At 43.9% G+C, this 25,885-nt stretch overlaps 3 protein-coding genes across 3 annotated transcripts; 1 reads left to right on the top strand and 2 right to left on the bottom strand.

Moving 5' to 3' along the window:
- Window positions 1–253: 253 nt before the first annotated feature.
- LOC119275368 (homeobox-leucine zipper protein HOX29-like) lies at window positions 254–8,048 on the bottom strand. Its single transcript, XM_037556185.1, has 16 exons — window positions 4,250–8,048; window positions 4,041–4,144; window positions 3,821–3,911; window positions 3,643–3,738; window positions 3,401–3,514; window positions 3,226–3,309; window positions 2,984–3,139; window positions 2,817–2,891; window positions 2,608–2,714; window positions 2,292–2,484; window positions 2,026–2,211; window positions 1,857–1,934; window positions 1,464–1,598; window positions 1,055–1,374; window positions 852–960; window positions 254–737 (listed from the first exon to the last, which is right to left on the bottom strand). The coding sequence occupies exons 1-16, from the start codon at window positions 4,613–4,615 to the stop codon at window positions 426–428; spliced, it is 2,526 nt and encodes an 841-aa protein (XP_037412082.1). The 5' UTR covers window positions 4,616–8,048; the 3' UTR covers window positions 254–425.
- A 116-nt stretch (window positions 8,049–8,164) lies between these two features.
- On the bottom strand, window positions 8,165–14,061 carry LOC119275370 (thioredoxin-related transmembrane protein 2-like). The gene is made up of 11 exons (XM_037556187.1): window positions 13,801–14,061; window positions 13,651–13,695; window positions 13,286–13,342; window positions 13,046–13,115; window positions 11,946–11,987; window positions 10,845–10,918; window positions 10,590–10,660; window positions 10,032–10,117; window positions 9,756–9,856; window positions 8,553–8,614; window positions 8,165–8,457 (listed from the first exon to the last, which is right to left on the bottom strand). Exons 1-10 carry the CDS (start codon window positions 14,008–14,010, stop codon window positions 8,555–8,557), a joined length of 816 nt encoding a protein of 271 aa, XP_037412084.1. The 5' UTR covers window positions 14,011–14,061; the 3' UTR covers window positions 8,165–8,457; window positions 8,553–8,554.
- Window positions 14,062–14,163: 102 nt separating this feature from the next.
- Window positions 14,164–19,513, top strand: LOC119275369 (nuclear pore complex protein NUP35-like). The gene is made up of 3 exons (XM_037556186.1): window positions 14,164–14,765; window positions 17,924–18,035; window positions 19,001–19,513. The coding sequence occupies exons 1-3, from the start codon at window positions 14,239–14,241 to the stop codon at window positions 19,322–19,324; spliced, it is 963 nt and encodes a 320-aa protein (XP_037412083.1). The 5' UTR covers window positions 14,164–14,238; the 3' UTR covers window positions 19,325–19,513.
- Window positions 19,514–25,885: the final 6,372 nt, after the last annotated feature.

Genomic DNA, 25,885 nt, shown 5'->3' with positions numbered 1-25,885 from the left:
GAACCGCGACTAAAGGTCCTCCGCCCCGACGGCCGCCTGGCGCCCACGTGGACGGGCCTTTAGTCGCGGTTCTTAAGGAGCCGCGACTAAAGGTGGGGGGCTTTAGTCGCGCTTATTTGGTCGCGGTTGCGCAACCGCGACTAATGGCAGTTGCGAACCGCGACCAAAGGCCTTTTTTCCACCAGTGTGAGCATCCGCTTCTAAGTTGTACCCATTGCTTGTAGATAGAGTAGAGGATAAAAAGGAGGAAATGTAAGTGGTACAGATCAAGCAAACAGCATCACCAATCTCGGCACACCATCAATCCGTACAGAGCACCACCATCATCCAAACATTGCACCGCACCCAGTCCCACAAAGTTACTCTCACTCAGGTCTGATGCTCGCTCGAGACTTGGCGACAACAAACGATCGTCCATCCCTCGACTAGACGAAGGACCAGTCCATGAAGGCGAAGCAGACGCAGTGGGCGGCGCCGGCGCCGCCGTCGTCGAGCACCTTCCACGCCACCGCCTTCCCGTACGACGCCGGCCGGCCCATGCTCGACGCGCACGTCCCGCCCTCGACACACGCGTACCCCTGCTCCGCGACGCTGGCCATCAGGTCCGCGCACAGCAGGCTCTTCCTCCCCTGGTCGTAGTCCAGCACCTTGTCCATGGTGATCTCCCGGAGCGCCGCCAGCGTCGTCTCCAGCATGTCCAGCCCGGACTGGTTCGCGAACGTCAGCACCGGCATCGCCTGCAGCACCATCACGACGCCGTCAGATCAAAGCCAGTGGAGAAATACCACAACAGCATAGCATGTGCTGGAAGCAGAAGCTGTTCAAGGGTGAGTAAAACCCTGGAACAGTACCTTGAGAGAGCAGCATAGTATGGCGCTGGTATGCTGCCAGAGGGCTTTGAGCGCCGACTCGCCGCTGCCAGCATCTGCGGCTTTGATGAGCTCGGCCCCAAAGTGAAATCTGCACGATCAACCCAGCAGCATCAGCACAAAACACAAACTAACCGAATACACCCTGGTATACTATGATAACTGCAAGACCACAGAGCACAGACCTGTAGCTCTGGACAATCCATCGGGAGAGCGTGGCCGCCTCCGGAGTAACAGGGGGGACGAGATGAGAGCTTCCATGGGGCACGAGGTGCGAGGACGACAGCGCCAGTGCTATCCTTTGCACCGACGAGATGATGCTGCGCATGTACTGCCGCGCCATGGCCGCCACGCTGTCCTGCAGGTGACTCTCGAAGGCAAACTGAAACGCGATTGTCATCACAGCCTTCGAGCCACTCCTGGAGTGACCGGTTATCCTGCTTCCGGGTGTTCCAACCTCAAGGGTGGATGCGAGGTCCAACGTGCAGTTCGGGCTAGACGTGTCCTGCGAAACATACATGCAGCAGGGAGAGAGGATTAAATTTATAGTCGCAAGCTCAGATGTTGTCTCATATTTAGGTGAAATCCACTTACGAGAGGAGAGTCAATCGGAATGATGCGAAAACCGGAAGGCAGCAGCGGGGAATCATCACCAAAAGATGCGTCTATGGGTGCAAAGATAAGCTCTGAACAGGTGCCCATGGTGTTCTCCTCTATCCCGTTGTACATCTGCCAATGCAATCCAGAGCACAAGTTTTACAAAGGAGACAAATGATTTTCCCAAAGCTCAGTTGAGCAACTTGATCAAAAATATGTGCATCAGGTTATCTGGTCCGGTTAGGTGGTTAAATAAACTTATTGCCTCCTTTTGCATAAGTGTAACTCATGCTAAACTCTGTTATCCTCTCCTTTATTAATGAATGAGGCAAGTCTTTTGCCTCCTTTCAAAAAAAAAATTATTGCATAAGTGTAAGAATCAAAAGTTACCTGTAAGAGGAAAAGATCGCGATGCATCAGTGTATCTTGATAGTTACTGGCATTTCCTATCTTGATAACTTCCAAGAACTGAAAAGAAGAAATTGTGCGATTAAAAAATCGAGCAGGAGGACACTACGGAGCAGGGAATTTTATAATTTACCGAAGACCAGGAGCTTACTTCTTCAGGGTCAAACGTGTGTGCCAAAGGGAGTATAACCTGGCCACTAAATCCTCCAAGACGAGACATAGGTAAATTGCAGAAATTGGGCTTCAGCGCAGAAGCAAAGAATGCATCTAAACTGCTATCAGCCCACTGCGACCGATGCTCCCGCAAAAACCGCAGTAGTGACGGTGGAGAGACATCCTACAACCATTACCAGAGTCGATGTTAATGTCACATTCATTTTCCAGAAATAAAACTTGAAAGTGTGGAAAGAAACCAACCTGCAACAGCATCGACGCCTTTGCACAAAGAACACCGGTACTAACCATGGGTAGTCCATCACTGAATGTTGCGGTGCAACTCATCACTTTGCTCGGGGATGAATTAACGGAGATACAAACATCATCTACGCCATCGCTCTCAATCACGGACCATCCATCATCAGCAAGCCCACCGAGAGTTTCATTGAAACCTCTGAAACAGGTGCGAAATCAGTTACACTCTTACTGAAACAGATTCATGGTAAGGAGCATTACAATCTGCCTATGCTGTTTTTTTTTTTGAAAGTAATATGCCTGTGCTGTTCAAGAGCCCAACCTGGTGAGCTTTTGGCTCAGAGCTCGCAAGGCTGCAGGCTGTCTGCCCCATCCAGTGATTACAGAATGAGTATCTTCATGAGCAACTTGCCTGAGATAGCGCAAGGCCTGGATATGCAAAATTGAGTTACTCCAAATATTAATCCTTTATGCCTAAGCATCAAGTGTTATCAAGAGCAATAAAAAACAGTATAGTCCATGTAATTGTACCGCCATCGACATCTTCTGGGCCACCATGGCAGAAGATTCATACAGTGGTCTCACAACTTCAGGCACACTCCAAGGCTGTGCATAAACACAAAGTAGCTTGCTAAATTTCTGTGATAGATGAACTAGATAAAGAAACAGTTTATCATTTGTTGCTGAATTGTTATTACCTCCAGGTCCAAATGGTCAACGATGTGAATCACGCTACCTCCACCATCACTAGGCCGGATCAAGAAACCGCTGGGAAGCATCTCACCTCTAACGAAAGGCTGGACAAGGGGCATACTTGGGCCTCCTTGCTTACTACTGAGTGATCTTTCACATACCTTTAGAGCAAAAACAGTCAAGCGCCTGACGCATGAACACGCTATGATACTAATTGGACACGAATGTTTGATGATTAGCAACTCACCACTAGGCTTCCATCATCGAGAATGGATGTGTACCGCATCAACCAGAAGTCACGAGCTGGCGCTAGTGTCGTCGGAGCATAGAGCTAGAGATGGAAAAAGAATCTCAAGTTCATGATATGGCATGAGCTGAAAGGTGTCATGGTAGACAGGTAGAGTTAACCAAGCATTTCGTACCTGCATGTAGAGCAGCTCAATCGTGCCATTGCTGCCAGCAGGCAGCACATTTACTACCTCCATAGACCGGCAATCACGCAGCCAGAGTGGCCGATCCTTGAGGATTTCGGCAACCTGAGTCGGCAACAGTCAGGAACACTCTTTGATTTTAACAAAATTAAAAGCGAAGAGATGTAGTGAAGTGAAAGCAAGGAAATAGTCAAAAAAGAGAGAGAGAGAGAGAGAGAAAGCAAGGGGCTTACTTTGGCAGGCTCCATGCCTACGAGGCCGCAAGCTCGCGCAGCAACACCCGCGCAGCCATGCGAGATGGCGATGATTCCAATGGAATCCGGACCAGGCTGCAGACAAGAATGGTTGATTGAGCACACCATGCAAACAAGAAGTTGAGAGTTCAGAGAGAGGAATTGAGAGGAAAGAGACCTTCATCCCAGGCATTTGGACCCACTCGACGGCGGTTCCGGTGGCCTTGGACAGAAACTCCGTTAATGTCTCCTCGGCGATGGACATCAATCTGCAGGAAACAAACAGTAGTAAAAATCCATGCATACATATCGCACAGAAACTAGATGCTATACATAGGAAAAGAAAACAAAAGCAATAAGAGAACATGGCCTGCAAGGCCTGAACACGATTAACGTACCCAGCAGGGCTGGCGTCGCGGGGCGGCGGCGGCACGACGACGACGTTCTGCTGGCCGCTGGTGACGACCGACTCGCAGCTCGTGTCCGTGGTGGCCAGCCCCGCCTGCAACGGCAACGGGAGAGGAGGAGGAGTAAAGGCGTGAGCTCGCGGCGGCTGCAAGGGAGGAGGGCTCATCGTGGAGGGCGCCGGGGGTGGAGGAGGGCGTACGCTGTGCGTCTGCTGGCGGTAGTATCCGTTCTGGTAGACGAGGTGGGAGACCTGCTTCTGGAGGCGGTCGTTCTCCTCCATGAGCAGCTTGTTCATGGCGGTGAGCTTGCGGTTGAGCGACTGCAGGCGGCCGGACTCCTTGCGCTGCTTCTCCCGGCAGCGGCGGTTCTGGAACCACACCTTGATCTGCTTGGGGTCGACGTTGGCCAGCACGGCGCACTCCCGGACCAGCTGCTGCCGGCGCAGCGAGCTCGGCTTGGGGCACTCGTAGTAGAGCCGCTCCAGCGCCTCCACCTGCTCCGGCGTGTACCGCACGTACTTGCTCGCGTCCATGGCCGCCGCCGCCGCCTCCCTCGCCGTCACCATCGGCACCTACCCACACGTACGTACGTGCCTACCTACCTGTCCCTCTCCCCCTCTCTACCCCGCAGCCGTTGGTTGAAGGGTACGTACGTGGACTAGTAGCGGAGTGGAGTGAAGAAGAAGGCCGGGAGCTGGGTGGTGGACTAGCATGTGGTCAGCATGGGGAAGGTGGGAGGGAGCGCGAGGCCATGGCCGGAGCGCCGGTGCCGGCGCCGCTCAATCGCTTAGCTTAATCTGCTCTGGCTAGTGGCCGGGCATCGGCAAGCACAAGGAGGGCCGTGCTTTTTTGGTCGACGAGCTGTGTCGCTTCTTCTTTAAAGAAGAAGGCAAAGAAGCAAAAGAAAAGGGAAAAACTCGCTCGCTCGCTCGGTCGATCGATCGAACCAACCGCGCGCGCGTGCTATTAAATTTCGAAAAGGAAAGTTCCGTGCGGCCTCATCCAACCCATTCCCGGCCGTCCGCCATGGTTTTCGCCAAGGGATCCTTCATTTCGTTTCGTATCCCCCCACCTACAACAGCGGTAAATCATTTGCCTTTACAAGCAGGAATCTTGCAGAGAAGATTTAAAAAAAAAAAACACTCGCTTCAACTCCGTGCTGGCCCATCAAAAACCCGATTCCGGCATCTCTCGTATCCTCCGCCAACAACAGGAAACCAATCAGAATGTAGGGATTTCACTCGAATTTTGCATGTTTTTACAAAAACAGTTCGGCACCCAAAGAATCTGGCGAAATTAATCATCCAAACAGGCCTACTACATACATTACCTTTGTTAAAATTCAGGAGCAATGTGGAGATAGTGAGGATTATTAGGACAGCTACCAGCTGATCACTACATTCCCGGTTAGAATCAGTACCGCAGTTTAGCTTAACAAAATAACAACGGGCCACACACTAGTTTACGCAACTAACTGGAAGCTTTCCGCACATGCTTTAGCAGATTCGAGGCTTTACTTATCTTTTTTCTTCTTTACTTGTTTTTCTATCGGTAGAATACAAGCTGCATCTTTTTCCTTTGTCGCGCGCGCCACGCACATAGGGAAGAAGAGAAAACAACTGGAAATTCAGCAGCAGTGGCTAAAGGAATCCCTTTTCCTTTATCTTTTTCCTGCTCTCCTTTCAATATTTTCGCGAGCGCTCTGCTCAAGAGACATTCCCCCTGGCTCAGGGCGTGAGCTCTCGATCCTTGAGATTGGCCGCGGATATTCCTCGTGGGTTCGCGTAAATTCGCTAATTATATGGCCCTCTTGGGCAAGCCGCATCCCTTCCCTGATCTCTCTTCCATCCATAGAAACACTCAAACTCCTCTAGAAAACTAAGCAAAATCCCATGCCTTCAGCGGTCCAGAAATGAATCCAGATTTCTTTAGCGTTCAAGTTCTCAAGGCATAAAAAACGTATGCAATTTCGGTGCTATTCCGATTTTCCCTGCAGCCATTTCTGAAAGCAAAGCGGGGAACAAGACGCTGTTCCAAAGAGCAAAGCAGCAGTACCTGATCCAAACCAGAGAATTTTTCTCGAGATTGGAGACGGGAGGCGGAGAGGCGGATTCGTCTTCCAGTCCAAAGAGTAAAACATGTAACGGGTCGGGTTGTGTGTGCGCGAAACGCAGAGGACCCGGCGAGAAAGCGGATTTTCCTCGGCAATTGGAGCCTGATTAAAGGCGGCGTTGCGCATCTTGGACTCCGATCCGCCCCATACAGATTCCGTGTCAGTATGAGCGACACACCACGGCGTCGGTGAAAATCCGCCCAGGCTTTCCCCTTTCTTTCTTTGCAACCCTTCTTTTTACAGCTTCTTCCTTTTTTACTGCTTTGCCCCATCCTGGTCTCGGCTCCAGAACGGGCAGCGATCATTTCAAACAGCTTTCTTTTACCTCTTCACTCACAAGGCTTCAGACACTCAACCACTCGGACATTTATATTCCTTGAGAAAATGCTTGAACATATTTCACGAAATAATTTTGCAGAACTGTCATAAAATGCTTTGATTCAGGGCTATTTGGGTAGAAAGAAATTCAGGCTAAGAAGTTCTGTTTTTTTCTTTCTAAAATGGATGTTTCTTCTTATTTTCCATGGTTATCTACATGCATGAATATGCAGGCGAATTTCATGCGTTATTGATACAGATTTTGTGGACATGCTCAAGTGGTTTCTCCCCATCCCTGTAGTACTATCTCCATTCCGAATTTTTGGATATTTCAATATGGACTACATATGGACTGAAATGAGTGAACAAACACATTAAGGCAGGGGCATTATACATCCGATTTCAGAAAGAAAAAAAGTTGAACATCTTATAATTTGGAACGGAGGGAGTATTTGGGAGCAACCGAGTAAGTTAGCATCTTCAGGATGGTATGAGCCCTTGAAATGAATGGTTTACATAAAAATAATAGGAGTGTAACAACTAATAGCATGGACATTCACAAATTATATTAAAAATAGCCCAAATGATTCTACCTATGGTCATTTTCTCTAGAACCAAAGCATTGCAACTCTGAAGTGAGGTAGATCGAAGAAGAAAAACATGGCAACTATATAGGAGTGCCAATGCAGCGCAATTCCATAAGAATACAAAGAAGTTTATTGACCTCAAAAGATGTTTGGATGCTCCCCAAAAGTTTCCATGAGGTATAGCCTCAACATTCTCAAATTCCTCATCATATTTAGGTTGAGCCGTTCATAGAAATTTTATAGGAATGTGCAATCAAAAGGGCCTAGAAAGGTCTCAGTATACGTTTCGGTTTGATGATTCAAATGACAGGTTAGTTTAATTTCCCATCTGCATTACACAGCAATGATATCATATTAATGCAGGTAACCACAAAGGGGGGTTGCAGGCTATCAGCTTGACAGCTGCAAGCCAACCACTATTTAGCACTGGTCCACATGGCACCTGCCAAGACCACACTTTACCTCATATCAAAACTCAAAAGGAGATACTCCATGTTTCATTTCCGGCTCTAAGGAGAGGAGATACTCTGCTGCAAACATATGAAAACATTCTTTTTGGATTAAAAACAGCCAAAGCTAAAAAGCTAGAGCTTGTCCTATCCCACTACCAACACCTAACCTGGGTCTGACGTGTCATGGCCTGGATATGCACACCTTTTGTGTTATTCTAAGCTAATCACCCATCCATGGTCCTCTTTGGCCTCCCCAGATTTGCAAAAATAATTTTTTTTGCTGATCTTATCAGCCCATTCCCCCCTTCTTTTGAATAACCAGCAGGCTTATTCTAAACCCACCACCAATCCCTCCTTCCACTGGGCAGTCAGCTTTTGTTAACAATGCCACCAAAATCCCGCTTTTCCTCCACTTAACAACGGTGGTGGCCAAATGCAATGCTTTGAGTTTTATATATTTTCAATCAAGATTATCAAGGAGAGCACTAAGCACATATTTAAGATGTGAATTCACATGGAAAAGCATCATGCATGTGACAGATAATGGAATGGAGTTTAAGGGGGGACAGAATGGCCTACCGTGCAGGCCATTACCGCTTGGAAAAGGTGCCGGGATCCATACAAATTCCGAGACACGGTGCTCTGTGGAAAAGAATGGTGTCTGGATTGACCACTACTGCAGTGCAAAGCATAGTCGGTGAATCATTACAAGATCTGTACAGTGGCAGTAACGTTCCAGAATTCAAGAAGTGACATATCATAGCAAGATGCGAAAACATATTTGTCGCCACAAAGTATACTGGCCTTGGATTGGATGGGCGCGACCAAACCCATCGAATAAAACAAGCTTCTTGATGATACTCCCCTGAAGTAATCGCTTCCACACAACTGTCTGGTCCATTTATCTCGTCCGAATTGTCACCTTCAATTTGAGACACCTGAGATAGACGATGCGACAGGATGAATTCGGTTGACAGGTGTTACCTAGATGGTGAAATGAAAGGACAGTGAAAGTCATCTCTGGCTGACTTACAACTAGGTCGACAGAAATTCAATCAGTCTCCTGTCAAGATCAAAGTGATGGCAGAGAAGCTTCTGCAAGAAAGGTATAGGCATAATATCACCATATCAGACATCTCTCCCAAAAGCAATACCACATAGTTGGAGCTCATCATTAATGCTTGATATAGTTGAATTTCACAATAAGTCCAGTGAGGAAGACAGTATAGCTAACTGAAGTTTCAGGAGCTCTATCATTAGTGCAGCTTTGATGTGTTTATCATCTCAGTAATCAGTGCTTTGACTGAGGCACAATGCCGTAACTGATGTTTTGTCGGAACTAAAACGAAAGGGAACCGTGGTGTCATATTGCCCCGCATGTCCGCATATCATCAGGTTTCACGGCTTTTTTAGGAAGGCCATATCTCAACTATTTCACTTTCACTTTTTTCTTTAACAGGGAGGTAGAGAACTGGAGAGAGTTCAGTTAGCTAGGTGTGTGAGTGCGCACCCAGCCCACCTGTGTTCAAGTTCTGGACCAGGCAGGAAGCTCACAGTTGTCTCTCCTTCATAAAAATGCCCTATGGGCTAGCCTGTGTTCCAGTTCTGGACCAGGCAGGAAGCTCACAGTTGTCCCTCCTTCATAAAAAAGCGTATGGGCTAGCCTGTGTAGGTCTAGTATTAGGTGCGCCACCCTCACTAGCTTCTCTCAACTACTTTTTTTCTTTTTCTTTTCAGGAACTGTGGTTATCCGTTTCCCACAATTGGAATAACCAGCTAAATCAAAATAGATACAGAAGTAGAATAATGAAGATCTTTAGACAAAACAACCATATTCCTGCCAAAACCTGATTTGGCTATATGCCTAGGAGTAACTTGTTTCGAGTTAGTCCTCCAGTTGTGTAAATCACAAGAGTTATTGATTTTCTTGCTACAAGACAGTTTGATCCATGGATTATGAGTCCAAGGACTAGTCTATGAGTCTCAACTCCAGGGCCGACTACGCTTCAGTGTCGACTAGTCTATGAGTCGCAACTTCAGTGTCAATTAGTGTCGATTAGTTACGCTTAGTCTATGAATCTCAACCTCGGAACGACAAGTCGACTCATAAGCCTTGGTTTGATCGAACAGATAATATTCCAAAGCTATATCATATTAATTTGTACACGAAAAGGGAGAGACTGAACTTATTTCAGTCATAATGCATAATAAAAATATGGAAGTGATGAAAATTAACCTTGGTAACTTTTGGCACGAATACTTTTGTTCCGTTTCCGATTTCTGGGAGCCGAGCAACTTCAGTCGCCTTGTCAAACAGTATATAAGTGGGAAGATGATCTGTCAATGAAATCAACAGAGAGAATGTAACCCTCGTGCGAAGAAAGACTTAAGCACATTCTGAACAAGATCCAGAAGGAGACCATGGATTATGTGGGACTGAAATGTAGACCATCCCAACCAAGTAGAAAAGAGCATAGATGGCAGAAGTAAAACTAAAGATTTAGTGATTTACCCCACATGGATATTCCAAACCTCGCTGCAGCATTTGGAAAATGCCCTAGATCAACTAATCCAAAAGAAATGTTCTTGTTGGAGTATCTGCATCAAGAGAATCACAAGAATATGATCCAATATACGAAAATGCTATTGATATTGTGCTCAGAACAAACTAGAGGTATTTGATAGATTATTACAATAATCATATTAATATCGACTAGGAAAAGATCAGCTCGCTAATCAGTAAAATAGTGGATATCCATTTTTTAAAAAGAAGTAAAATAGTGCATTTCAGAAGAAAAGTAATGTAGTGGCATGAGGGTGCAAAGCTAAATGTCAGGAATATCTCATGCTTCCATCTAAGACTCAACCTCGAACTCTCTCAGAATAGTAATGCACAGGTAATGCCTAACTCTAGTAGCCATAGATTGTAAATTACTACGAAGTGTCAAAGATAATGATGGAAAGAGTCTATTTTACTGGAGAATTTTTAGACTTTTTGTATAAATTAATAAATATAGAGCTCAGCAGTGCAAGAACAACGGTAGGAGTGAAAAAAGCTCCAAATACTTACAAGTTAGAGAGTTCAGGCATGACACTGCTTGCTTGTATACATGGTGTTAAAAAGGAAGTCCGGAACTCAACCTATTAAAATTTAAATAAGAAATCGAACAATGAGCAAAATCTGTTTAGGATCCTACTCACTGAAAGCGGTAACATATAATATGGGATTGAAATATATGTTATTAGAAGTCACACAAAAATGAAATAGTAAATGCAGTTAAAAAAAGGAGTAAACAGTAAAATAAAAATAAGTGCAGGAAATTACCAGCCAAAATCGTGTCGTTGGTTCTTCAGTTAGCAGGCTTTCCAATTGCAACGGAGTTAAATGATTTAAATGACCTACGTAAAAAAAATGAACATCTTATCTCATCTCCAACTTAAGAGAGAACTGCAGCGATGTTTCAAATTAGTGTAAAATGAATATGAATAATGGGAGTAAGTGTAATACTTCAGTATTATCACTTAACATAAGAATATAATTCTAATGTAACCTTTTTAGCAATTGGATCACATATGGGTGTGCCTAAGATAAAGAGTAGTACTAGCACATAGTAAAAGGATCGAAATTGCAAGCTAGAAACCAATTTGGGAGCACAATTTATTCAACACGCGATCTTGATCTGGCTCAAAACCTTCTGTCAAACATTTTGTCCAGGTTTGCAATATTGGTAATCCCCAGCTAAATTAACTTGTTTAGATGATTCAGTCTACCAATTTCAGATTAAGGCCTTTCAGGCTAATTAGTGAATAGGTGTCACAATTTCAGCTGCAATAATATTCCCTCTGTAAAGAAATATAAGAGCGTTTAGATAACTAAAGTAGTGATCTAAACGCTCTTATATTTCTTTACGGAGGGAGTACTTGCTAAGAAGTAATTAGAATGCCAACGCTGTGGCAATTCCAGCGAAAATAGGGTTACTCCTATGACATGTCCTGGTATGCCAGTGTGATTCGGGGTTCCAAAATCCTGTCTATGAGACAGCTGGGAACAAAAAAGGCCACATCAATTGCCTATTTATCTATATCGTCATCCATTGGTCTCAAAACACAATCAACAGCCATCTCACTCGTTAGCTAGGACAGATGATTCTCAAGTAGGTAAGCCACAACCAATGTGCGCCACATAGGATATACTTGACAGAATCAATGCATTTGCAACTATGAGGTAGCATATTGGCACATGGTACACATTGATTAAAGTTTAATTACCAAGAAGTGGAATAATCACATCAATGGTGCAGACCAAATATACAAATACAAAATCAAAGGGATATCATCTAACTTTGACAGAGAGTTTTTTTTCACTTTTGAGGGGGACAACACTATGCATAACTTCCATCACTAAAAATAGAATTGTAAAACATACCTAGGCCATCATAAGGTGGCTGTTGAGCCATAGCATATATAACTGCAAATGAAAAACAAAATGTAAGCAACGGTTAAAATGGGGAATGAAGCAGTTCAGATTAGCGTGAAAATTGTATCCAAAGCATATCTCGAATTTTACTGCCAAGAAAAACATCTGATAGGATTCGTGATATGATTTGAATGCATCTTGAAATCGGAGTATTAAGAAGCATCAAGACTTAGATAAATCAGGAAATCTTAGAGGAGCAAGTAGGCAACCCACTACCAGTGTGCCCCATATCAGATATATTTTTCCTTGGCAGTGTCAATGCTTTTTCTATGGTCCTTGATGTCGATATTGCTGGGTCTGGGAGTGTCTTGCCATGCTACATAACAAGGAAAACAAATTGTTCGCATCCTGCCTAAAGAAGATGATCCCAATCAGGAGTACCATTTCTATGGTCCTTGATGTTATGCTACAAGCAAGGGATGGATAATGTGATAAGAGCTTGGGCTAAAATTACATTTCAACTGACACTAGTTGCGTAGCATATGTTCCTCCCCAGTGCTATGGTAGGAAACATTCAGTGAGTGATCTCTTTTTTTTTCCTTTGCTGACTGAGTAATGTTTTAAGATGAATTCCACAGCAATAAAATTACAGTTTATTCCAGTTATTGAATATTAACTCATTCATAGTCTGGTGCTACTAATCTCATGGCTACAGCTTCGTTTTGCAAACTTGAATGGGTATTTGATGATCAGGCCTACAATCTAGAAATAGACGGATTCAAATATACAGGACAAGGGTACAAATGTTACATCATAGCAATGATCAAACTAAGCAACTTTTACATAAACGGATAAACCTACAAGTTATGTTGGGAACCAATTGAGACCAGTCTAATAGAGCAAAAAAATAGCATTGCATGAATACAGATTCAGCAAAAATATGAAGCACAGAATAAACACTGTGGGAGATTCAGAGAAGGAAATTCCCTATTAAGTGCTCAAAACTTGAACAATTGTCAGGGAGTGATAATATAACACGCGATAATTATTTTACTTTGCTCTTCATATGAATGCACAGCAATAAAACCCAAAGACAAACAAAAGCATACCGATAAATCCCAGTAAGTAGCCGACAGTCAACCAATAATCAATAACAAAAGTGACCACCAACAAGAGGCCCTGCAAAGCAAAACAAGAACATAGGGAGCATTAAGATATTTAGCAATATCAACCGTAGTAGGGAACAGCAATGTTTTTAGTAACCTGGCTTACCCTTGCCTAGAAGTTAAATAAAAAACAAAAATCATGATAACAAAGTAAGAGAACAAAGTCATTCCATATTAACACACCTTTGCGTAGAGCAATGAATCAGCGATGAATGTTTCCCAGTGTTCCTCCTTCACAATCTGGTAAGCATCAAATTATTTGATTAGCAAATTACATGCTTCATTCTCCATACAAATCATAGAACCTGCATTTGGGACCTAACTAACCCCAAATGCAGAGATACTAAATCACAAAAAACAAAACATGACTACTGAGCATCATATCACATGGTGGCACTATGGTCACGTTAGCATTGCTTGGAAATTGTACATTTCCAGCTCTATTTCACACGCAGCTCAGTACTCCAACAAGTCGAATTGCCGAATTCCAGTACGGTACAAGGGAAACTTTACTCGGAAACACTAATGGTGGTCATTAAACACCGCACCTTCACTGTGAAGAGCACCAGGAACACGAGCACCGCCTGGATCTCCTGCAGAAACACAGACACAGACGCCGATCCGCGTGAGCCAAAACAGTTGAAGGACCGGCGGGATGGCACGATCCGGATCTACACTCGGGGACCGCGGGATCTCACCCGTCTGATAAGGCGGCTGTGGAGCTCGGCGTCGTCCTCGGCCGAGGGCGCCGTGGTGCGGGCCGCGAAGTAGGAGAAGAAAGCGATGAGGTGGAGGAAGTAGTAGGGCTCCGAGATGGCCACGTCGAGCCAGGGGAACGGGTGGCCCCGCCTGCTCGCCCCGCCGCTCGCCGCCGGCGCCGACGCCTCCGTCGCCGTCGCAACCTCCATTTTGCCTGTTTCAACTTTCTGACCCGGAGGAAACAGTTACGCCTTCGCAGTAACCTCTCGTGTGTTTCCCTTCAAGTAGGCCCCACCAGTCACGGGTCCACCGGTCGGTGACGGCGAGCTTCCGTTGCTTACGCCTTCGCTCGCGTCGATAAACCCAAAGCCACACTCGGACAGTCGATCGTGTTCGTGTCACTAGGGTTTCTGCTCCCCCTCCTCCTCGCCGCCGCGATGAGCGCCACCAGGCCGGACCACCGGCGGCACCAGTCGCCGTTCCTCCGGGACCTCTCGTCCCCGATATCCTCGTCCTTCCGCATGCCCCCGGCGTCCGTGCGCCGCGAGGCCCAGGCCTCCACCCCGCCGCCGCCTCCCCCGCTGCTCTCCCTCGATGACCTGTCCCGCCACTCCCCCTCCCCGCCGCCCTACACGCCTCCGCAGGCAGCCATGTCCCCGTCGCCTCCTCCCCCTCGCGGGGGGCTCTTCTCCACCCCGCAGCGCTCCAACGGCTCCCCCTCCCCGGCGGCGTGGTGGTCCCCCTCGAGGGAGGAGAAGGCCAGGGATAGTTCCCCGGTCGACGGAGTCGTACATCAGCAGCAGTCCCCGGCGACGGCGTCCGGACAGCAGCCGCAGCAGCAGCAGCAGCAGGTGGCGCTGATCACGCTGCCGCCGCCCAGGGAGGTCGCGCGTCCGGAGATGCCGAGGGACTCGGTGCTCTCCACTGGCCGGGTCGACGAGGAGGAATGGGTCACCGTTTTTGGGTATGTCGCCTCTCCTCTTGCTGACTCATGCGAATAATGCTCTAGATTTCTGATGGAATTTGTGGCGTCGGATTCATATAGATGTGTATGTCTACTATGCTTATGTGTTGTTCTTTAAGTGATTGGTAAGTCACTGAAGCGGGTCAGTGTACAAAGAATTAGGGATCATGTATGTCTTGTATGTGTTGCATCTGTAGGAGTTGTATGGGATGAGACAGAACCATGTGGTGTTTCCCCGATGCAGTTTTGAAATACTGTGTCCTTTTAAATCTGTACTTGTTTTTTTTTACCAAGATTAGCTATATGAACTTAGCTGAAAACAATAGACTGCTTAAAATGATTATTGACATTCATGCTTGAAGCAACATCCAAATACCCATCAAGTTACTATGTAAGAGAACGATGGAGAGCTGAGGCCCAAAGTCCAATCGTTAACATGTTGAAATTTGGAAGATCATTAGCCTAAGAATGATAATTCTGGGACATAGTACCATTATGCTATTGCTGACTCTGACCAAATCACATTAACTGATTCTAAACACATTAACTGATTGGTACTCCCTCCGTTCCTTATTATAGTGCGCATAGACTGTGGCTCTCATACCAACGAATGTGCTGGCCATTGTACTTTGGACGAGAAAGCCCATCCTTTACCGCATGTGACCCACCACCCCACGTGCATGCTGCTGCGGGAGTAACTCCTCCAGCGATTTGAGTGGAGGTTAGTTTGGTCTAAAATTGCAAACGCGCACTACAATCTGGAATTTTGGCAAAAAAGTTATACGCACTATAATAAGGAACGGAGGGAGTATGTGGCTGAAGTGGATCAGTGTACAAAAAAATGGGAATCCTGTATGTCTTGTATGCAGTACACATGTAGGAGTTGTATGTGATAAAACAGAACCATGTTCCAATTCGCTGATGCAGTTTCGACATACCGTGATACAGTTGTGTTTTTATACCAAGATTAGCTATATGACCTTAGCTGAAAACAACAGACTGCTTAAAATGATTATTTGCATTCATTTCTCCAGCTTAATGCTTGAAGCAACGTCCAAATACCAATCGTACTATGTAAGAGAACGATGGAGAGCTGAGGCCCAAAGTCCAATCGTTAACATGTTGAAATTTGGAAGATCATTAGCCTAAGAATGATAATTCTGGGACATAGTACCATTATTATGCTATTGCTGACTCTGACCAACTCACCGAACTCGTGAACACATTAACTGATTGGTATGTGGCTGAAGTGGATCAGTGTACAAAAAAATGGGAATCCTGTATGTCTTGTATGCAGTACACATGTAGGAGTTGTATGTGATAAAACAGAACCATGTTCCAATTCGCTGATGCAGTTTCGACATACCGTGATACAGTTGTGTTTTTATACCAAGATTAGCTATATGACCTTAGCTGAAAACAACAGACTGCTTAAAATGATTATTTGCATTCATTTCTCCAACTTAATGCTTGAAGCAACGTCCAAATACCAATCGTACTATGTAAGAGAACGATGGAGAGCTGAGGCCCAAAGTCCAATCATTAACATGTTGAAATTTGGAAGATCATTAGCCTAAGAATGATAATTCTGGGACATAGTACCATTATTATGCTATTGCTGACTCTGACCAACTCACCGAACTCGTGAACACATTAACCAATTCAGTTCTGCTAATTTTTTAGACCAAACTATATTTTGGTGGTTCGAGCCATCGATATGCTGAGTGCTGACCTTGTGGAAATCTTTTAGTATTTGTGATTGATGAAATTTGTTATTTGTCACAGATTTTGTGATGTTTATTGTCCGAGAACTATTCATTTTCAAGCTTTACGTACCAATTGTTACAAAAGAACCATTCCCGGCTGTGCCTGATGAGAAAGTGTTACAGTTCTCTTGTTATTTCAAATTAGGCTATGGACTGCATTTCCTGATTAACACATGTTCTCTGTATTATACAGTTACTCGGTATATTTACAATTTGGTACCCTACCACCCTTGCACATTTGTTGGTTTTGTGATAGCTTATTACTCGCTATGCTTATTGTTCTGCGACCTTGTGTGAGTGGGAGTGATTTAATGTCCATATTCGATGGATTTATTTCTGCCCAAGAATAGTGGTTTTCTATGCTTTCTCATTTGTGCGCCTGTCATACAGATACCTACATTTAGTGGAAACTAAGCTAATCTAAAATTAGATAGTAGTATTGTTTTTAATGTGTTACTTAAGCGCTGAGGCACCCCAGGATGGTATGGCGTCCGGCATCCGCACTGCCTTAGACATGAAACGTCCGACTGCTTCAGTGAAAGGTCCACTGTTGTCAGAGGTATCTCCTACTGCCTGTTCCTCGCTGCATCATCGTTGTGGTTGCTTCTGGGGCTTGGAGACGACGACCCCACCATCCCCCAACACTCCGGCGAGCATCCCTTCATGCGCCTGCTTCCACCATCGCCTTCCCTTGCCGGATCTACTCTGCTATTGAGGAAGAAGGGATTCTGCGGTGAGGAGTTTTAGGGTTGTGTGCTTCTACAACGAGGAAAGAGAGCAGAAGGTGTGCGGCGGCTGTGGTGAGGTAGGAGAGAGTGAGGATAGTGGAATTAGGTCACGGGAAGAGTCTGCTAGATGGGCTTTTGGGCCACAGGGAAGTGCATAGGTAGTGGCCCATCTCTCGGTGTTTCATATTTTTCCTTGCAATATACATGCTAAACTGCTTGATTGCTCTGTTCCTTCTATGTCTAAGGCGTTGCCTTACCGTCTCGCCTTACGTTAGGAGGTTGAGCAATGAAAACAGCTGGTAATGTAGCAATAAATAGTTTTAGGAACCTTATGTAGATCTGCATCTAGACATTTGATGTAGTATATAGTCAGACCTAACCCCTGGATAAGACCTACGCTATTGTTGCACATGGAGACGTCTCTTGAACATATCAATAAGATTGCATCCCCATGGTGCCAGTTACACTCCTCTCATCTTTTTAGCTTCCGATATACAGACATCATTATTGTTGTTGTACTTGAATGTATATTTTCTTAAGCTATGTCGTTTGAAGCAGATCTTCTCCAATGCATGATCTAGTTCATTGATTAATTTTCCTGTCCTGATTAAAATGTGCTTATGTATTCTGTGTCTGATCATGCTCCTTGCTTTGTTTCTGCCAGTTTTCTGCCGGTTGATACCAACTTTGTACTGAGAGAATTTGAGAAATGTGGGTTAGTCTTGAGACACGTTCCTGGTCCGAGGGATGCGAACTGGATGCATATCTTGTATCAGGTAAACTTGTACTGAATTGTTTGAGCACTGGTACTTATAATATAACAGATCTCTATTTTTCCCTACTCATAATGGAAATATTAATCTGACAGTAATACTTATATAATATCATTGCGCGAGGGTGTATCCTCAAAAACTTGGAGTGTTCCGGTACTCTGTCTGCAAATACCACTTCAAAGGTCGTAAAAAATTAAAGAAAAATTGAAGACACAGACACAACATGTGTCAACTATGTCATGTTTTGAAATCCAAATTCTAATCTCAAATCTAGAAACAAAAAAATACAAATCCAACTTTTTTTTAGAACTAAAATACTAAATACAAATCCAGCTGTGAGTAGTAGTTCATTCAAGTTGTGCTGTGAATTTTTGGCCCGTTATCACTGCCAGCACTGTATTTGTCATTTGTGTTTCTTGAGCTACGCACATTGAGTTTGCATTTGAAATTTTGTGACAAGATAGATACATGCAGTCTCAGTATTTTCAGAATTTTTAACGAGTCTAGATAGTCTGAAACACATGGATGTATCGGAAGTATCAAAATCACAGTAGCGGCTAAGGAAATTCGAAATCACAGAAGCAACTAAATATACCAATTTTTTGCTAGCTTGTGTATTTATTTCTGAACTGAAATAAAATGAAGACTGAAACAAACCGTGAGTGACAAAACAGTTCCTTCTGTGGTCTTTGCACCTACTCTACTATATCAGCATATCATATGAAGTAATGATGGACACAATGGTCTATATTGCCCTGTAGTTTGATTGTCCTTTACTATGACACAGTGCCTTGATGTGACAAGCTTTGCCTACCATCAATTATTTTATGTGGGACCTTGATAATGTACTCTAGTTGAAACACGTACAGTTAGTAGAAGTATGCAAAATTCCACTTTAAGGCCTCCGCCCCCTTGTTGGTTGTGGGTCAGTCTCATCGCTGATTTGTGTTTCCTTTTATATGTTTTAGAGCCGTCATGATGCACAGAAGGCACTCGCCAAACATGGTCAGCAGCTAAACAGTGTTCTTATCATTGGGGTGAAGCAAGTGGATCCATGGCAGCGACCGTATCTGAACGAAAACACCGATGACACCTACAACGGCGGCATGTCGGTTCCATTTCCGTTGCAAGCCGTAGCGCCGAGCGGTTTCACTACCAGGAACGCGTTAGCGCCTTTGCCGAGCAATTCCATGCAAAACGGCAACGAGGGCAACCGCGGGGCATCCGGCGCCATCGCTTCGCCCGCGAAATCGGTCTTGTCCAAAGTCATGGACGTGATGTTTGGCCTCTAATTTTTTGTTGGCGATGTATCAAGGCAAAACGAGGATCACTGATATAGATGGCACTGCCATAACATATGTTTTCTTGTTGTTTGCTTCCGTTGATGTGATGCCATTACAATGTGTTTCGCCCCAAGGATTAGAAGTTGTGGAGTTACATGTCGCCCCAAGGATTAGAAGTATCCCTGGTTTTGCCCTCCCCTCTACTCCCTCGGTTCCTAAATACTCCCTCTGTAAACTAATATAAGAGTGTTTGCATCATTATAAAGTAGTGATCTAAACGCTCTTATATTAGTTTATAGAGGGAGTATAAGCCTTCGCAGAGATTTCACTATAAACTACATATGAAGCAAAATGAGTGAATTTATACTAAAATGCATCTATATACATCCGTGTGTGGTTTATAGTGAAATCTCTACCAAGACTTATATTTAGGAACGGATGGAGTATAAGTCTTTTTAGAGATTTTGTTTCTAAATATGTCTTTTTAGAGATTTCAATAAAAACTACATATAGATGTACATAGACATATTTTAGGGTGTAGATTCACTAATTTTGCTCCGTATGTGGTCTGCATTGCAATCTCTAAAAAGACTTATATCTAGGAACAATTTTCTTTTTAATCTTTTTGACAGAAGGAACAGAGGGAGTAAACTTAATGATGCTGGCCTGCCTAATGTTGGACACGTCCTTACTGAAAGATTTAGCGGGCGCAGAGAAGAAATGATACTCAACCTGGAAGCAGGATGCGAACGGTTCCCCCCGTGGAAACAACGGATCCGGCTTTGCTTCTGCTCTGTTGTTCTCTGTATCTTGCAGGGACAGGAGAGAAAAGGAGGTTGACCTTTGCTAGTCAGCTACGACGGGTAGACTTTCAGCACACATTCTGAATTCTTCATGATTACGGTATGAAAGCAAATGCTTTGACAAATTGAAATAGCTGATGATCGGTCATTCGTTGACAATAGCACGGTTAGTCAATCCAGCTCGCTATTCTGTATTTATTTTTTTGGGCGGGCGGTAGTACTATGCTGCTTAGCAGTACTTGTTAGGAATAATGAAATGTAATTAAGTCGATAACTAGCAGCATCAAGTACGTCCTGGCGGTTCCAGGTTGGAATTTCAGCACGTCCCATGAACAAATCAACGATGAATGAAGTATCATCGCAAAACATAAAACGATGAATGAAGTACACGGAAATGTCAACCAATATATTTTAACACAAAGTAAACTCAAAATGTTTCCAAAATTGCGGGCTACAAAATGTGTGAAGCCACCACGTTGCGATCTTTGCGGCTGCAGAAAATGATACAGTACTGTATATGTCAACCCAGGCACACAAGCTGTCAAAAAAAAAAAAACCTCCAGGTACACAATGGTGAGCATTGTCTGGATCAAAAGCGTACATCTATTGTACTATTGAATTAAACGCTAGAAGTTTTCTTAATTTGAGATAATATAACTAATATTATCTAGGAGTGCCTCTAGCGTCAAAATAATTTTGTATGTCTTCTCAGCCGGCCAAGTGTCTCCCACAAAGCTGTCTTCACCAAATTCCGTACACAAAAAACATTGTATTTTATAAAGACATGAGCTTGTCCTCTTGCCAATCCTGGACATTTTTAAATCATGTGGAAACAGAGAGAGCACGTACTTAAAAACATATAGTATTAGTACTTGATGGACAAAACACTGATAATTTATGCGTGATGCCGTGGCCATTGGAATTTTGTTATGACACAAACCTCTCAACCGAAGAGGCAACTTCCAATCACTATTCTTGAATAAGAAATGCAGTAATACCCAATCGGGGAAGTGTGATGTGGGCTTGTCGTTAGTTTAGTCATTAGTGATGAGCAATCACCATCAAAGATGGTAGTTAACGACCTGATCACAACTGAGTCAATGCGACGTTTAGGGCCTCTTTCGTTCAAAGAAATATCATAGGAATTTTGGATGATTTAGTTCCTTCATAATATTTTCTGTAAAACTTCTGGTTTATAGGATTAGAAATCACGGGGTTATTCTGAAAAACAAAATCATAGGCTTTTTTTATGGTCTACTTTGTATGGAAATCCAAAGGAAATTCCTATTGAATCTAACCTCGGGATTTCATTTTTCCGTTATTTCTATGACAACTATATTATGTGCCTAATCCTTTAGAAAAATTCATGTGTTTTTATGTGATCTAGACAAACAACTTCTATTATAGGTAGGTAATTTAGCGTAAGTGCCATGCCAACATATATTCCTAGATTGGTGCCATATAAGATTCTATTATAATAGATAGGTGCCACATACAATCGAGATGCCAATCTATTATAGTAAACAACTTCTATTATAGGTAGGTGCCATATAAGATTCTATTATAGTAGTAAATATAAGCATATAGTAAACATACAATCGAGGAATTTATATGGCATGGCATCTCGATTATATGTTTACTATATGCTTATATTTTCACAATCTTGTGAACCAAAATGACCTTAGTTGCTGGTTTAGCGTAAGAGTAACCATACTAATCTTTTAGGTAGGTGGCCACTTTTCATTGCAAATTTAATTAGTTTTAGATATCTATACTAATTCATTATGTGGAGATCTTATTGTTGCAGCTTCAAAATGTATATGCTCACAACTAGCAGCACGTATAAAAGTTTAAAAAAAGGTGTTGAAAAGTGCGGCAAAGTAATAAGAAGGTACTCCCTCCGTAAACAAATATAAGAGCGTTTAGAACACTACACTCTTATATTTATTTACGGAGGGAGTAGACAATAAAAAATATATATGGTCATTTATGTATAGTATATCACATTTTTCAACAAATAATCCCATCATGTTAAGAAAATTATCTTTCAGCCGGCCATTAGTTTCAAATATTAATAGTTACTTTCCAAGGGTACACACTGATTACGTAGCCTTGCTGAATTTCAGAACCATATGCGTCAGATTTATCATCATCCTAGGGTGCAACTTTCTGTAATGGAACAAATTAGTTTCACTGTCAATTTAAAATCAAGAATGCTAGTACTGAACTCGTTGACATACTAATCTTAATAGCCAGAAATGCGGCTGATGACAGCACCTGCCGGGCACCATGGGCGCAAACTTCAGCGTCTTGACTTGGCCGGTCATGGATCATGGAATAATTAGTTACTAAACTGTACTACTTGTTTGTGTATTTGAATTGATTATCTCCATCGCTTTAATTAGTTAGACGATTTCTTTGTCGTAGATCTACAGTACAAGGATGCTTAAAAGATTGATACCGTACGTGGTCATGTAGTTAGCTTCTGTATACATACGTGCACGAGGCAATACTACGATCTTATTTAAGTATATATACATACGTGCTCATGATTGGTATCTAATCGCGCATATGTACATTCTTAGAACTATTGCATAATTTGCATAAATAATGACATATGATACTAAACTATATGATCTTTATTTTTTGTTTTGGTTTTTTAAAAGGATGATCTTTGGTTTTAATTTATGTGCCAATTGTTTTAGTGTATGTTTACATCAGGTAAACTAAAATTTTGCCTAGCTTCGCCTAACTGTGTTCAATAGTCATGTTGCTAGCACATGAGTACATATACAAACAAGTCTAATCACTATTACAATTCCAATTTAGAAATTACATAATGATACTCTATGAAATCAGTTGGTTGGTCTGGCGGCGAAAGTCGAAGAATGGAACAAATTGTAATCAGTTAAATCTTCACTGGGACAAATCATGGACCCCTTACCTGGCGAATGTTCGTCAGTTAGGGTGGCATATGCGAACAATAAAATTGCAATTTTTAGTTGTGAGGAAGTGTGCAAGGTGGCATTTTCTTCTGGCGACATGACAGTTTCTTCCCTAGAAGGCAAATTTCATTTAAAAGTTGCGGCCGTTCGATCTCGCCTGACAACTAAAACTGCCACCTAAATACGTTCATTTGCCACCCCCTTTACAGCGCACGTCAGCCAGGGATCATTACCGCAAATTATATATGCTTCTACATTTGCTAGCAAAACTACATGCGACGGTTAAGCGGGGGTTCCGAGGTAATTTTGCTCGTTCTTTTTGAATTGTTCTTTTTACAGGACACTGAATTTTCTTCCTTTCTTCAGGTCAGAGGGGATTGGACAATACTTCCGCCGATCCATAATAAGAGACTAAATAAAACTGTGAATCCCCTCCACCACACATGCGTGCACCCGTCATTGATAACTCGGGCCAATTTGAACCAGTTCAGAACCAGAATAGTAGTATTAGTTTTCTCCAGTCGCTACGGCGCGCCTGGACTCTCTTTCTGACTGTTGTACATGTACGCATAGCCGCAGTTAGTGGCATTCATGTACGAGATCTCGGGTAATCTTGGCCCGGCCTATCGCGGGCGTCCTCGTGTGCACAGGTGTCCGTTCCGCGGTTCTTTGGAGGGGAACAGGTGGCAGCATTGTTTCCCATGCCCATGCACTGTCGATGAGCGAGCGATACATATCGCGTCCATACAGATATACAGGCGTGTTTGTGTGCGCGCGCCTTGCATGTACTGCTCGGCCGAGGAGAAGTTAAATTCTTTCTTTTTTTCGAATCAAATGTGTCTTTTCTGCAGCTACATGTTTTTTTTTAGAATCAAATGCTGGAACCGTGGTTATTAATAATAACCAGCTGATGCCGTGGTGTTTCTCTGCCGCGCGACAGGGGGGAGAGCACGTGGCTGGTTGTAGCATGGTGCAAACATGGAAAGCAGCTTCGGTGCCTTAAAGAACCTGTCTTTGGGTCACTGAGATGTGGGTCAGCCACCTATTGGGCCCACATGTCATAGACACAAAGGCAGGTGCCTTAACCTGAGTTGTTGCTTAGCTGTGCTCTGCTGTCCCTGGCCTTTCACTGTTCTCCTAGTGATGTTTACAAAAACCTTACGATCGGAAATACCAGCACATTCCCCTCCGCAAAAAAAAAAGGAAATACCAGCACATTCATACTCCGATGCCTTTGTAGAATCCATGTTGAAACGGAGAAAAACACTCTCCGCCTCCACAACTATCACCGTGGGTGGCGGCGCAAAAACGCCGTTCTGGGACTCTCTTTGGCTGAGCTGGTTGGGAGGAAACCCAAGGATATTGCACCGTTAATCTACGAGGCCTCAAGGATAAAGAATTGAAAGGTGCATGAAGCCCTCAGGCGGAATGTTGTGGATTCTCAAAATCAAGCCCAGCACCGTTCGTCACATTTGTGAATTCTTCACTCTTTCGATGGTTGTTCATGACTTCCGCCATGATGGGCAAGTCAAAGACGAGATTATTTGGAAGCACGCAAATGATGGGATTTACTCGGCGGACGGCCACCACGTAGAAGGCTCGGTTTCTTGGCTTGACTCTATCACTCTCCCTCCCATGGACCGCATGGTTTGAAAGGCTTGGGCTCCTCACAAGGCTAAATCCTTTGCTTGGCTAGCCATACAAGACCGAATTTGGACCGCCAATCGGTTGGAGAACCGTGGTTGGGTCAATTGTGGTCTTTGTATGCTAAGCAAGAGAGAACAAGAAACACGGCCTCACCTCTTCTTCAAGTGTCGCTGCACGCTTAGACTTTGGAGATCAATCACGAAAAGCTTGGGCTACCTCACGTCAATATCCTCGAATGGCATCTAGATGAACCCGTCAATGTGTGGTGGGACAAACGAACCAATAAACGAAACCCAAATTGGCACGCCATGACCTCCCTCACCATGCTCATCTCATGGAAAGTTTGGAACGAGCGGAATGCTAGGGTGTTTCGACAAAAAATTGCGCCACCACCTATTCTTCTTAGAACCATTCTTGAAGAGGCAAAGTTACGGGTTATTGCCGGCGCAAAGAAACTAGGGACTATCATTTTGTGTGAGTAATTGTCATACCGCTTGTGTGGGGTGTTTTGTAAAACGTTAAACTCTACTCTCTCTCTCTCTCTCTCTCTCTCTCTCTCTCTCTCTCCTTATTTAATGGATGAGGCAAATATTATGCTTCCTTTTCAAAAAAAAGGAAAGAAAAACCTTTGTGCTGGTGCATGATCTCCTAGAAGGAAAATTGTGCTACTCCCTCCGGACGGAAATATAAGTCGGACAAGAGATTTTAGGTTATTAATATAACTGCTGGAACATATGTAAAACAGCATAAAAATATATTTAGAAACTAAGAATATATTTTTTTAGGCATACAACACATGTTTCGCTAGTCAAATCGAAGACCTAAGAACCAACCCGTGTCCGACTTATATTCCCAACTCGAGGGAGCAAGAAAGAGAGCCTGTCAAGTCCCAATCAATTACGTCTACATGCCGTTTTCATAAACAGACTCCTTGGGGGCGCCCATGTGTGAGACCCGGGAGCGATTATACTTTTCTTGCGGGAGCCGCCAACGCCTTTTTACCACATCGTCATTGTTGGAGGAGGCCTCACCCTACCCTCGTTGACGGCGACGACTCTCCTTGCTCATCCTCTTTGGTTTCTCTTCTAGCATTGCTTCTTAGCCATTGTGTGCTCAGAGGTGTGGTGGCGATAGATGTGGTGTGACAATCCAATGAGGCATGATGCTTCTCGAGA

The sequence above is a fragment of the Triticum dicoccoides genome, chromosome 3B, assembly GCF_002162155.2.
Source record: "Triticum dicoccoides isolate Atlit2015 ecotype Zavitan chromosome 3B, WEW_v2.0, whole genome shotgun sequence".
NCBI classification, from domain to species: domain Eukaryota; kingdom Viridiplantae; phylum Streptophyta; class Magnoliopsida; order Poales; family Poaceae; genus Triticum; species Triticum dicoccoides.
The sequence above is the reverse complement of the archived record's forward strand: the minus strand, read 5'-3'. Positions and strand labels throughout refer to the sequence as shown.